Here is a 15,645-nt window from a genome sequence, read left to right on the forward strand (position 1 = left end):
CCATTATTGCTAACCTTTGGATATAAAATATTGGCATTTTTTTCCTCATCAAAATACTGCTAAACTTTGAAGCATTACTTAGCCCCTTTCCTGGTAAGCTAGCATGAAAATGGATTCCTTGTGGTCTCATATATGGTACAGCTATTTTCACTGTAGTCCGCTAGAACCTGTTGTTGGATTATCGGGTCCTCAGCCAGTAATCTCTTCTGCTGTGATGTCTGCGTTGTGTTTATATCTTACTCATCGTACTGACTGATACCCTCTCTCTCCCCGGTGATGCATTCGACTCAGAAGAATTAACGACACACTGGAAACATGATACCTTTCCTTGATGTTGCTGTTTATTCCATAAACATAGCCTCTGTACCAGATGGAAAACAGTTCTGAAAGGTCTTTGACTGCTATTGAATTCCTTAATTCTACCGTCTCTCCTGCTATCCGTCCGATGGTGGTTGAGGCCTAGTGGTTAGCCAAAAAGCCTTCCCTGTTAGCCAAAGCTCGCTACCTCGAGGCTAAGGAGAGGGGGGATGGGAGGCCCCTCCCACCACCCTCCAGCTATTGCTCTGTCTCTCTGTCAACGTCTATACGCGTCAGCTTCGTTTCCTAGTCTGAGTCAAACCGGAAGAGCTCCCATCTATAAGGTATAGTCCCTAGCGACGGCTGATAGCCCATAGCAACCACGTCTCTATGTCTCCTGTCACCTCTGACCCACTCTTTCTCTATCTCTCCCCATAGCAACGGCCTAGCTGACTGTTGATATTAACACCTCGGCCAATGACCTTGGCTCTATCTCTAGCACCCTGCCTGCTGCTCTCCCACCGTCTAACTTGGAAACACACCCACTGGCTGCCTCCGCTTTTAAGATCTATAGATCCGTCAGGGTAGATGCTGTCATCTACAGATATTTACATTATGTACACATTGATCTCACACTGTGAAGGATGGTAATGCCGACGTGCTGATTCAAATCAGCAAATTCAATATTGACCGTTACCGATATTTTTTTAAATGGCCAATATCGGCAAGCCGATCCCTACCTCGAGGGTTAAATAATCTTTTACTTATTTTATTCCAGAATGTATGTTTGTTAAGTGCAAATAACAATAAACAAATAAACTCTCACTCTGTGCCACAGTAGGCCTACATGTCGTGCCACGCGGTCAAGTACACAGAGAAGGGTCTTGGGTAGATGTGTGTAATGTCATGTATGACTCAGTGCGCTCTTGCAGCAAGGAAAACTGATTTCTCAATCTGTGTTTCAGGGCTGTCGGAAAGACATGTCTGCTCATCAGCTACACAACCAACGCCTTCCCTGGAGAATACATCCCCACTGTGTGAGTGTTGTTGTTCCAAACCTGCCGACACACACTCAACAGAACATGGCCTCACTTGTGACAATCATGCCTGGTTGGGAAAAACAATAATAAATAATGCTGTCTGTCTCTGGGGAGTTCTAGTGCTGAATCAGTACGCACACACACACATTTATTATTAAACTGAGTCAGTATATTATACACACATGGTTATTATTTGCCTGAATCAATACATACTCGCACACGGTTATTATTTGCCTGAATCAGTACACACATGGTTATTATCTACCTGAATCAGTACACAGATATACAGTTATTATTAATCTGAATACGCCATAGCCCATGTGCTGCACACAGCAGCATCACACCTGGACAAGAGGCAGGGAAACTATTCATCGACTACAGCTCAGCATTCAATACCATAGTCCCCTCCAAACTCATAGCCAAGCTCAGGGACCTGGACCTCTGCCAGTGGGTCTTTGACTTCCTGACGGGCAGACCCCAGGTGGTGAGAGTAGGCAACTGCACCTCCTCATCCATCACTCTCAACATAGGGGCCCCCCAGGGCTGTGTCCTGAGTCCCCTTCTCTACTGTGGCACAGCGGAACAACAACACAATCATCAAATTGGCTGACGACACAGTGGGCCTGATCTCTGCAAACGACAAGAGGGCCTACCTGGAGGAGGTTAAGGTTCTAGCGGGATGGTGTCAAGAGAACTGCCTCTCCCTGAACGTCAGCAAAACAAAGGAGATGATTGTGGACTTTAGGATGTCGGGGGTCAGATACTACAGCGCCCTCAGCATCGATGGGGCACTGGTTGAGAGAGTGAACAGTTTTAAGTACCTCGGAGTCCACATATCCGAGGACTTGACATGGACCACACACATTGACAGTGTTATCAAGAATTCACGACAACGCCTCTACTTCCTTAGGCGCTTAACACTTTGAGTGCCAGCCACGGCATAATTCGTTATTTCATGCCAACCGCTGAGTGCCAGAAACGAGATATGCCGTTTTTTAATCGTTATTTTTTTTATTAGCGATTTCCATTCATATTTCATCAATCTAGCCTCACGTTACCACTGGCACTCTCTCTGAGCTCGAATTGGGAAAATACCGCCCCCTATCGTCTCTCCGGATGGTACTGCACCCCATTGGATTAGACTGAATGAAATGGATGGGAAAAAAATAGTCCGGATTCCACATTTTACTTGTCAGGCATGTAATACGAGCCGATCCCATTCATTGCCCACCACTAGAACAGCATGGAATATATGTTTCCAGTACCCAGCATTGGATCAATAAACACGATCGATATTTGGAATGGCGATCAGGAATTGGAATAATATTTTTGGAGAACATCTGATCTGAGGTAAGGAATCTATTTTACCAGTATTGGGATAATCAGAGCTGTTTTCACCTATATATCAACGTGTCCCATATGTGTGTGTGTGGCTGTGAGTGTGTGTAGCTGATCAGGAAATAAGAGAATCGATTTTTCAGCCCGCTTCTATAGCGTGCATAAGTACACATATACTATCGATAATATAGCGTTTATTTGAAAACTATTCATAAATAGGCAGAAAAATTACAACGTTTGTGTATTACAGTAAAGCGCGATTCCTGCAGAATAATTTTTTTCTTCTGAAAGTTTAAAAAAACTAGCGTTTTTCAAAATGGTATAAAACGGAAATGAACCGATTAAAAAACAATCCGTTTCGACAATGTTGACTGCAAACAAGTCATTGATAAGCGACGGCCGTATTAGACACATAGCCATAATTTAAGATATAGTTTATGCGTTCACAAATGCGAGTGCTCTGTCATTGAATAGAGCGTCGGCACTCAACGGGGTAAATAGGACACGGAGGCCGGCACTCAAAGTGTTAAGGAAGTTCAACGTGAGTCAGAAGATCCTCAAGAACTTCTACTCATGCACAATAGAGAGCATCCTGACTGGCAATATCACCTCCTGGTTTGGGAATAGCACTGCACAAGACCGCAGCAGACTACAGAGAGTGGCCCGTTCAGCCGAACGCACAATTGGAGGGGGGCTTCCCACTCTCCAAGGCATTTACAACAAGCGGTGCATAGGCAAGGCTAAGAGAATAATCAAAGACTCCAGCCACCCAAACAACTGCCTCTTTGAACTGCTGCGGTCAGGCAAGAGATACCGGAGTCTCATGGCAAGCACAGAGAGACTCAGAAGGAGCTTCTATCCCCAGGCCATCAGGATGCTCAATGAACAATGATTGCTCAATGAACAATGATTGAACAATGAACAATAACAGGCCATCAACACACCCACAGCACACACACTCACTTTAAATAAACAACACACTGTAGCACCCACTTTATCACACTTTACACTTTACACTTTACACTTTATATTTATATTATTGGTAAGGGAACTGCACATCTCTCATTCCTTATTCCGTATTGCACCTCACCACCACAACGGTGGCACCACAAGCTAAGCTATACCTCACCATTTTTGTACCAGATGTACATACTGTATATAGAGGTATACTGAACAATTGTTGTTTACACTTGTGTTTACTTGACTTCTTGACTTTCTATTTTTTACTTATTATACTTATTTATACTATCTTATTATTATCTAGCACACTCTCAGGAGCGAAACAGAAAGAAACATTTCATGCAAAGTATTCTGTATTTCTGTATGACAAATAATAAAGAAACTTGAAACTTGAACTTGAAACTACACACACGTCATTATTTACCTGAATCAGTATGCACACACACCATTATTATTTACCTGAATCAGTACACTACACACACACCATTATTATTTACCTGAATCATTACACACACACACACACACACACACACACACACACACACACACACACACACACACACACACACACACACACACACACACACACACACACACACACACACACACACACACACACACACACACACACACACACCATTATTATTTACCTGAATCAGTACACACACATTATTATTTACCTGAATCAGTACACACACACCATTATTATTTACCAAAAAATCCAAGCCTGCTTGCCTCAACGACTACCGCCCTGTAGCTCTCACCTCCATAGCCATGAAGTGCTTTGAGAAGCTAGTAAAGGGCTACATCTGCTCCTCCCTCCCCATCAACATGGACCCCCTGCAATTTGCATACCGCCCCAACAGGTCCACGGAGGACGCCATAGCCCATGTGCTGCACACAGCAGCATCACACCTGGACAAGAGGCAGGGGAACTATGTGAGAATGCTATTCATCGACTACAGCTCGGCATTCAATACCATAGTCCCCTCCATACTCATAGCCAAGCTCAGGGACCTGGGCTTGGGCTATGACCTCTGCCAGTGGGTCTTGGACTTCCTGACTGGCAGACCCCAGGTGGTGAGAGCAGGCAACTGCACCTCCTCATCCATCACCCTCAACATAGGGGCCCCCCAGGGCTGTGTTCTGAGTCCCCTCCTCTACTCCCTGTACACACACGACTGTGTGGCTCAGCGGAGTAGCAATACAATCATCAAATTTGCTGACGACACAGTGGTGGTGGGCCTGATCTCTGCCAACGACGAGAGGGCCTACCTGGAAGAGGTCAAGGTCCTGGCGGGATGGTGCCAGGAAAACAGCCTCTCCCTGAACGTCAGCAAAACAAAGGAGATGATTGTGGACTTCAGGAGGTCGGGGGTCAAGGACTACAGCCCCCTCAGCATCGACGGGGCACCGGTTGAGAGAGTCAACAGCTTTAAGTACCTCGGAGCCTACATATCCGAGGACTTGACATGGACCACACACATTGACAGTGTTGTGAAGAAGGCACGACAACGCCTCTACTTCCTCAGGCGCCTAAGGAAGTTCCAAGTCAGTCAGAAGATCCTTAAGAACTTCTACTCATGTACAATAGAGAGCATCTTGACCGGCAACATCACCTCCTGGTTTGGGAATAGCACTGCACAAGACCGAAGCAGACTACAAAGAGTGACACGTTCAGCCGAACGCACAATTGGAGGGGGGCTCCCCACCCTCCAGAACATTTACTACAAGCGTTGCAAGGGCAAGGCTAAGAGAATCATTAAAGACTCCAGTCACCCGAACAACTGCCTCTTTGAACTGCTGCGGTCAGGCAAGCGATACCGGAGTCTCAAGGCGAGCACAGAAAGACTCAGAAGAAGCTTCTATCCCCAGGCCATCAGGCTGCTAAACGAACAATGAATGAACACTACACAACAACAACCACCAAACGCACATAGCACACACATCCACACGCACACACTCACTTTAAACAAACACACTGTAGCACCCACTCCACACACTTTATAGCACACACTCACTTTAAACAAACACACTGTAGCACCCACTCCCCACACTTTATATTTATTGATGAAGGATTGCACTACAACTCGTACACCTTACTGTAAATTGTACCTAAAATTGTACCTCATGCCATTTCTGCTTTGCACTAGATAGTACTGTACATTAGTACACTGCATAGTATTGTATATTATATGGTAACTCAGAACATTGTACATATGTCTATACCGAACACTGTGACCTCATTTTTCTTCTTCTAAATTACATGCTATATTATGTTATTTGATACTATCTTGTCTAGCACAGTCTCTGGAGCGTAACAGTAAGAAGCATTTTGTATGAAAGTATTCTGTACTTCTGTATGACAACTATTAAAGAACTTACCTGAATCAGTTAGGGATGGGTGTGAGTAATCGATTAATCGATTACTCGTAGCTATGAGAAAAATCTATCTTAAATTATAAAAAAAAATTATGGGAAAAAATATTTAAAAAAAATTCTTAATTTTTTTTTATATATGTTTCACATGTATGTGTAAGATTATAACTGTTTGTTGGTTTCCTTAAACATATACGTGAATGAACAATTAAAAAAGATTTAAAAAAATTATAAAAAATTGTAATACACGATCACTCGAGTATAGCATACGATCAATCGATCTGGATTCTTCTTAAAAATGCCCATCCCTAGAATCAGTACACACACCATTATTATTTACCTGAATCAGTACACACACCGTTATTGTTTACCTGAATCAGTACACACACGCTGTTATTATTTACCTGAATCAGTACACACACGCCAAATAGAGGGTTTCACTGGAATTCTGTTGCTATGGGAACAGCTTAGACCCAAGTGTATTTCCTGTCAGTTATTGCATAAGCAAACATTGCAACATGAAATACATTTGGTTCCATTTAGAATGTCTAGGTTGTCAAGTTGAAACCATCTATAGCCAAGAAATATTGATCATAGACCAGTGACCAGATCATGTGCATTATACAGGAGACATTAGACTGGAAAACCTAAATAGTATTTTGTAACATTACATGTCAAGAGAAATTACAATATTATTTTGTTCATGTTTGTTAAAGAGGCACTTTATTTAGCATATATAATCTCACACACATCCAAAACCCCTAAACCGTTTGCACATATTTGACAGTTATTGAGAGTAAATTAGTTTAAATAGGGCCACCACCAGTGATTGAATCCTTGTGTTATGTTCAAAGCAGTCCCTATAAGGTATTTTATCATCTACATAAATTCATGGAGCTGTAATTAACACAACACAAGAAATCACTGGTGGCCATAATTCAAACTAATTTACTCTAAATGACTGTCAAACTAAATTAATGTGTGCAATACTTTTGGATGTGTGTGAGATCATGTGCAAAATAAATCAGCATTGTTTTTTTGGATGAAGTACCTCTTTGAGATTCAAAATGTTGTCCAATAATTGGTTTACCCGCATGATCACATCGCTCATAAAGTGTGGTTTATTTGTCAGTGGGCAAAGTGAAACAAAACTGAACCAATGGGGAACAACTGCAACAAAAGTAACAATTTATGTTCCGGGCTTTCAATCAAGTGTGAACGTCTGGGGCTTTTTCTCTCATGTTCTAACTCTTCATTTTTTGTTTTGCTTGCAGGTTTGACAACTATTCAGCCAATGTAATGGTGGACAGTAAGCCAGTCAACCTGGGGCTTTGGGATACAGCAGGACAGGAGGACTATGATCGACTCAGACCACTTTCTTATCCCCAGACGGTAAAACATCTTGTATCTCTCTGTATCTCTCTCTCTCTCTCTCTCTCTCTCTCGCTCTCTCGCTCTTTCTCACACACACACAGGCACACACACACATGAATAATTTATTCTTGACCATATAAATTACAAATCAATGTTTCCTCCAGGATGGCTGTGCCCTGCCAGGAGGTCTCTATGCTCCATGCAAGTAGCTATATACAGTACATATTTGTGCGCAGTAACAAGCAGGGGTCTGTCTAGCTTAAATATGAGGTGTCTCAAGACAGGTGTCTCCTCCATGCTAACCTCCTCTTCATCACCAGTAACTAACCTCTTCATCATCACCAGTAACTAACCTCTTCATCACCAGTAATTAACCTCATCTTCATCATCACAACTAACCTCTTCATCACCAGTAACTAACCTCCTCTTCATCACCAGTAACTAACCTCCTCTTCATCACCAGTAACTAACCTCTTCATCACCAGTAACTAACCTCTTCATCACCAGTAACTAACCTCTTCATCACCAGTAACTAACCTCCTCTTCATCACCAGTAACTAACCTCATCTTCATCATCACCAGTAACTAACCTCTTCATCACCAGTAATTAACCTCCTCTTCATCATCACAACTAACCTCTTCATCACCAGTAACTAACCTCCTCTTCATCACCAGTAACTAACCTCCTCTTCATCACCAGTAACTAACCTCTTCATCACCAGTAACTAACCTCCTCTTCGCCACCAGTAACTAACCTCTTCATCACCAGTAACTAACCTCCTCTTCGTCACCAGTAACTAACCTCCTCTTCGTCACCAGTAACTAACCTCCTCTTCATCACCAGTAACTAACCTCTTCATCACCAGTAACTAACCTCCTCTTCATCACCAGTAACTAACCTCCTCTTCATCACCAGTAACTAACCTCTTCTTCATCACCAGTAACTAACCTCTTCATCACCAGTAACTAACCTCTTCATCACCAGTAACTAACCTCCTCTTCATCACCAGTAACTAACCTCCTCTTCATCACCAGTAACTAACCTCTTCATCACCAGTAACTAACCTCCTCTTCATCACCAGTAACTAACCTCCTCTTCATCACCAGTAACTAACCTCTTCATCACCAGTAACTAACCTCCTCTTCATCACCAGTAACTAACCTCTTCATCACCAGTAACTAACCTCCTCTTCATCACCAGTAACTAACCTCCTCTTCATCACCAGTAACTAACCTCTTCATCACCAGTAATTAACCTCCTCTTCATCACCAGTAACTAACCTCTTCATCACCAGTAACTAACCTCTTCATCACCAGTAACTAACCTCCTCTTCATCACCAGTAACTAACCTCTTCATCACCAGTAACTAACCTCCTCTTCATCACCAGTAACTAACCTCCTCTTCATCACCAGTAACTAACCTCCTCTTCATCACCAGTAACTAACCTCTTCATCACCAGTAACTAACCTCTTCATCACCAGTAACTAACCTCCTCTTCATCACCAGTAACTAACCTCCTCTTCATCACCCGTAACTAACCTCTTCATCACCAGTAACTAACCTCCTCATCACCAGTAATTAACCTCCTCTTCATCACCAGTAACTAACCTCCTCTTCATCACCAGTAACTAACCTCTTCATCACCAGTAACTAACCTCCTCTTCATCACCAGTAACTAACCTCCTCTTCATCACCAGTAACTAACCTCCTCATCACCAGTAATTAACCTCCTCTTCATCACCAGTAACTAACCTCCTCTTCATCACCAGTAACTAACCTCTTCATCACCAGTAACTAACCTCCTCTTCATCACCAGTAACTAACCTCCTCTTCATCACCAGTAACTAACCTCCTCTTCATCACCAGTAACTAACCTCTTCATCACCAGTAACTAACCTCCTCTTCATCACCAGTAACTAACCTCCTCTTCATCACCAGTAACTAACCTCCTCTTCATCACCAGTAACTAACCTCTTCATCACCAGTAACTAACCGCCTCTTCATCACCAGTAACTAACCTCTTCATCACCAGTAACTAACCGCCTCTTCATCACCCGTAACTAACCTCTTCATCACCAGTAACTAACCTCTTCATCACCAGTAACTAACCTCCTCTTCATCACCAGTAACTAACCTCCTCTTCATCACCAGTAACTAACCTCCTCTTCTTCATCACCAGTAACTAACCTCCTCTTCATCACCAGTAACTAACCTCCTCTTCATCACCAGTAACTAACCTCCTCCTCTTCATCACCAGTAACTAACCTCCTCATCATCATCATCACCCAGAGAGGAAGTAAACTAATCGGTGCTACCTATACTCGTATTATTTTCCCGTAACATATTTAATAAATAATATTATATTATTGTTCCCCCCATCTTATCTAGTCTCTTTTACAAATAAGAACAGAACATTTGTTTAAAAAAAAGTTTAATAATTACATTTCACAGCGTCTGTGCAGCCTTGTTTATTCACTGTGTCCATGGAAACGACCATGGACGCGTAAGGTTTGACGTTCTTACCTAGAAAAGTTATAGCACTAATAGTCCGTTTACTTTTCTGAGAACTCCACCACTGCATAGAACTCATAAATGTTCAGACAAGCTTAATTTGTGTTCATCAGTGATACTCTGTAAACACCCAATTCAACGGTATAGCCACATTTTCTGATTTGGTTGCGGGGACGTCTGGATTTGGTAGAAATGTTTGCTCTCTTGGCCAGAGGCGTTCAGCAGGCTGTGGCGTACAGTACGGGGCGTAGAGTCAGCTCTGCGTAGGAGTGGGTGTACAGTAGGGCGTTGCTGAAGGAGCTCTGCTTGGAAAGTTTGGACACAAAAGCATTTCAAACGAAAGTGCGTCACGCTTACAAGGCCACAAAAAATTATTCACCTCTCAGTTGCAATTTACAGTTAGCGTGTGCTAGGGCTGACCCCTATTAGTCGAATAGTCGACTAATCGGTCGAAAGGAGCACACACACACACACAGACACACACACACACACACACACACACACACACACACACACACACACACACACACACACACACACACACACACACACACACACACACACACACACACACACACACACACACACACACACACACTATATTTGTATTCACAATTGTTTGTATGGATCCTCCCCATACATAGATACCTCTCCTCTTGACTACCTGTCTGTCTGTCTGTTTGTCCTCAGGATGTGTTCCTCATCTGTTTCTCTCTGGTGAGCCCGGCATCCTTCGAGAACGTCAGAGCCAAGGTCAGTGGACGCTGTGTTGACTTGATTGAGTGTATTCATGTATATCGTCCTGGTGCCCCCCCCCCCCCCCCCGCTCCTCGTCCAGCACTCAACTAGTCCTGGATAATATAACGTCTGCGCGCTATCGGATTATCTTGCCAATTTGCATCTGGCTAACTCACTTTCTGGAACGCAGATGCAGGATTGATTTTAAAAGCATGGATTGAATCATCCAGGATATAGCTGCAGCACTCGCGTCTCGGCGTAAAAACAAAACCATGATGAACAGTCGTATGATTGGCTGACGGAGGAGGTATGGCAAGAACCTGCGAAGCGGGGAAAAGCCTGCCCACTTCCTCTCGGGTGGCCCTGGCATCGGTGGAAGCACACAAGGAACGAAAGCAATCCATACGGTGAAATATAAAACTGCCAAAGCACCTTGACGACAAGGTTTGTCCGAGGGAAGCGACAGTTGTGATTGGAGGATCAAGAAAAGAGGGCAGGGCTTGGGATAGGTCGATTGCACCACATGTACCTTTTTTCGTTATGGTAGGATCATTATCAGTGCGTTGCTCCGACAGGTAAGAGTTTATGTATGTACGCCTACCAGGGATGGGAATTGATAGGACTTTATCGATTCCCTTATCGATTCCTGATCAATTTATAATTTAAATAAATAAATTGGAAATGCAACAGAACTAAGCTGGTTAGAATAACAACATGCAACTTGACATTTCTGATTGTCATTTATTGTTGAGCCCCCATGTCAGAAAAATACAAAAACTGTAAAAAATAAAACATTAACTATAGCCTACACTTAAATAAAATAATGTATTTGAGATTCTCTTAAAATGTATTTATTTTTGTATTCTTAAACTAATTTAATCTATTGAATAATGACCTGTTGAATGTAACTACAGTTCAATATCTTAAACTAATTTAATCTATTGAACCGTAGTTGCATTCAACAGGTCGTTATTCCTCTGACTTCTCTGTCTCACACACACACACACACACACACACACACACACACACACACACACACACACACACACACACACACACACACACACACACACACACACACACACACACACACACACACACACACACACACACACACACACACACACACACACACACACACACACACACACACACACACACACACACACACACACACACACACACACACACACACACACACACACACACACACACACACACACACACACACACACACACACACACACACACACACACACACACACACACAGAGCTCCCTTCCCGGGCCCCTGTCCTGTAAGGTATTGGCTTGTGTTGCTACACGGACACATTTGTATGTTGCACGGTACTGCCTGGCTTACCGACTAGTAAACAAACACTCCGTCTCTTATTATATGTGAACTAAAGAGTACAAGGTTTACACAACAGCCCCCACCCGCTTTTTTATTGTATTTGTACCTGTACTATCCGCTGTCAGCTGTTTATCTCTCTCTCTGTGAGCTTGATTAACTAGCGTTAGCTCACGTTAGCTAGCGCTAGCTCCACGGCTAATCTTAGGTTATCCTGAACTAAATCAATGACTAGGTTCTAAAGCATTAGAGTAGTTTTCACTGCACATAGAAGCAGCCAAACAGCGGGAGCATTTCGGGAGCATATGACCAAAACCCAGGCAATTTCGAGGCTTTAAGGAATCAAATAGTCTGCCATGTCTGTAACCTAAGATTAGCCGCAGAGCTAGTGTTAGCTCACGTTAGCTATCGCTAGCTCCGCGGCTAATCTTAGGTTATCCTGAACTAAATCAATGACTAGGTTCTAAAGCATTAGAGTCGTTTTCACTGCACATAGAAGCAGCCAAACAGCGGGAGCATTTCAGGAGTATATGACCAAAACCCAGGCAATTTCGAGGCTTTAAGGAATCAAATAGTCTGCCATGGCTACATGCGTGACGCTAACGTTATGCACAACTAAAACCTGGCAGCGATAAGGGAATCGATAGTCACGGAGGCACGCGATTCCAGGAAACGGATAATTAGGAACGGTTTTCGATTCCCATCCCTAACGCCTACTGTAGCCATATAGATCCAATCATTTCCCTCATTAAATAATACAATAATGTATTTTAAGAATTAACCAAAGGATCTTAGCCATTTCTCAATAAATTTTGCCTTATTCTAAAAGCGTCCCTGATTATAATTGTGATTTGATCTTTTGGCACTTGTCTAACCACGGAGCAGACATGGAAAATTAGTTTGTGGATGGGGTAGGATCGAATTAGCCTGATAATCAGACGGAATTGCATCGCAAAGTAATTTCAAAGTAAGTGGGACTAGCAATTGGCGAGGATCCAGGCAAGGAACAAATCTAATCCAGTAATTAAACCTTTTTGCAGGTTTGAGTTTAAGGAGTTGTTGCTCTGGTAACAGGTTAGGTTAAAATGTACAGTAAGCTTGCTTCAAGGAACTGACAATCCCAGGCCAGGTTTATGTCAAACTGTCAACAATCTTATCCAGCTAACTCAGGTGTTTACATTCGAGGAACAGGGCCCTTGTCAAACACACACACACACACACACACACACACACACACACACACACACACACACACACACACACACACACACACACACACACACACACACACACACACACACACACACACACCTACACGCACACACACACACACACTCACATAACACACAAACACACGTCACACACACACACACACACACACACACACACACACACACACACACACACACACACACACACACACACACACACACACACACACACATACACAGTTCCACTACAGTTATTATCACTCTGTGTGTATACGTGGTAACACTGTTTTTGTAAGGGTTTCATACAACACGTTCATAATTGGCCCATAAAATGTTTTGTGTTGTGTTAAAGTGGTGTGTGGTCCAGTTATGCTGCTCTGATTAAAGGTTATGTTAGAGTGGTATGTGGTCCTGTTATGCTGCTTTGGTCCTCTTTCAAATGTGAAAGTCTATAATCTTCATACATTTTTGCCATGTTTTCTATGCAAAACCTGTTTTCTTCAAAGCAATTAGTAACTGATTTGGTTCAGATAAATGTAGTGGAGTAAAAAGTACATTATTTCCTTTGAAATGTAGTGGAGTAAATTGAAAATACTCAGGTAAAGTACAAGTAGCTCGAAATTGTACTTTCGACCACTGACCAAGGTTTGTGTTGAGTCCTTCTGGAAGAATACAAGTTCTATGTATTCATGGTCTTCTTCCTGTTATCTTCCTGCAAGTAAATCGATCTTCATAGTTGAGGGTTATATTTCTGATCTGTGAATAGGGTTGCTTGGATGAGTTGCCCTTCCAGCTGAATTCCATTCTGTCAGTAAGCCCACGCTGATCAGTTCAACACCTATGACTCATGTGGCTCTACTGATGTATGGCACGTGACATCACACTGAATGCTTAGAATTCAGAGTTGAAGTATCATGTGTCCTTGAATGTATCGTACAGCTCATGCTGTATTTTCTGTCATTTTCTTTGAACTAACCTTGTTTTCACATCCTGGAAAATGGAAAAAGTTGTACACAAAACAAAGCGTAATTAAAATCAAATCAAATGTATTTGTTAAGGCCCGACAACACGCGTTAATGTCCCCATGGGCCGGACACGTCTTCTTTAAACAAGTCAAGAAGAAACATCAAAATAAATCAAGAACAAAACAAAAAACACCATGAAATCCAAAATAAATTTGGTCGTTGCCATCCTACAACAGAGTGAAGTCAACAGAGTAAACCAAACTGTTTATAATAATAATAAATTGTATTTGTAGTGCACTTTTCGTTCACTAGGATCCCAAAGTGCTACAGGGTTAAAACATAGTTAAAAAAATATTATTAATAATAATAAAATAAAATACAAAATAAAAATAAAACATGGGCCACCGTTTTTAAAAGTTGCATAAAGATGGCTGGTTGGCTGAACGGTTTGACTGGATGGGGGGGGGGCATGGTCAAAGCATGTCACTGAGAATTGGGGGCATATCGGGGATAAGTTAAACACTTACAAAGTATTCCCAGAATGTGGTGAGAAAAGAGGTGTCTTCGTGAGTTTGAACAGAGCGGAGGGTCAAAAGTAGGGATGGGTACCGAATTAGGTACTTTTAAAGGTACCTACCGAATCACATCGGTACTACCGAGTACCGATTCACGTGAGATCCGTCTGTGTCAGATTTCGGTACTGTAAAAAAATAAAAAATAAAAATAATAGAAAATGTATTTCTTCTTTTTTCTTTTTTTCTTTTTTAACTTTTTTTTTCACATCAACGTTCACACGCACAATATACGCTTACCTAGGATTTGACTTGATTCAACAACAAAGCAGTCGGGGCAATGGCAAGCTGAAAACGGTCGAAAGTGTGGTTATTTGAAGTTTGGATTTTTTTTTACAACTGAGGTAGGTAGATTACATTTTTTGAGACTAAAGTACCGAAAAAAGGTACCGTTGGGTACCGGTATCGATTCACAGGTACCGGTACCGTATCGGTTCAAATGTGAATGGTACCCATCCTAGTCAAAAGAAAATGAGATTGATGAGTGCGTTGCTCTTTCCTCCTCCGCGTGCCATAAATCAGTCAAAGCGAGTGTAATTGGATCCAAAGTGGACTTGGGGTGCCTGTTCTGGTTCTAGACCCGCACAGCAGAAAGCATGAGCGCATCAGCTGTAGCAGAAATCGCAGGTGCACAAACTAAGATTGAGGAGAGAGACGATTGGGCTTGCTATTGGCAATTATTGAGAGCCCAGCATTAATCCATTCCAATTTGTGTCTTTCAGGAAGATCCTGCTTGCACAAACAAGTTTACTGAGGCTTTTGATTCGTGATTAGCTTCAAACAATGGCAGTCTCGCTTACCCCGGTCCTGAATGCAAACGCTTCACACTCAAATGAAACTTTTGTCCCTCTTCGGTAACATTCTTCCTGGAACCCCATTATATTCTTCCCTCGCCATATTTCGATTCAG

General features: G+C 42.5%; 1 protein-coding gene across 1 annotated transcript in view; it reads left to right on the top strand.

The window, feature by feature from the left end:
- Positions 1-15,645, top strand: part of rac2 (Rac family small GTPase 2) — a 44,816-nt gene that overhangs the window by 17,109 nt on the left and 12,062 nt on the right. Inside the window, exons 2-4 of the mRNA XM_084329761.1 lie at positions 1,263-1,334; positions 7,289-7,406; positions 10,592-10,654. Of these exons, the coding sequence (XP_084185887.1) occupies positions 1,263-1,334; positions 7,289-7,406; positions 10,592-10,654 (253 nt within the window). The remainder of the gene's footprint in view (positions 1-1,262; positions 1,335-7,288; positions 7,407-10,591; positions 10,655-15,645) is intronic.

Source organism: Notolepis coatsorum (assembly GCF_963971535.1).
Source record: "Notolepis coatsorum genome assembly, chromosome: 14".
Taxonomy (NCBI): Eukaryota; Metazoa; Chordata; class Actinopteri; order Aulopiformes; family Paralepididae; genus Notolepis; species Notolepis coatsorum.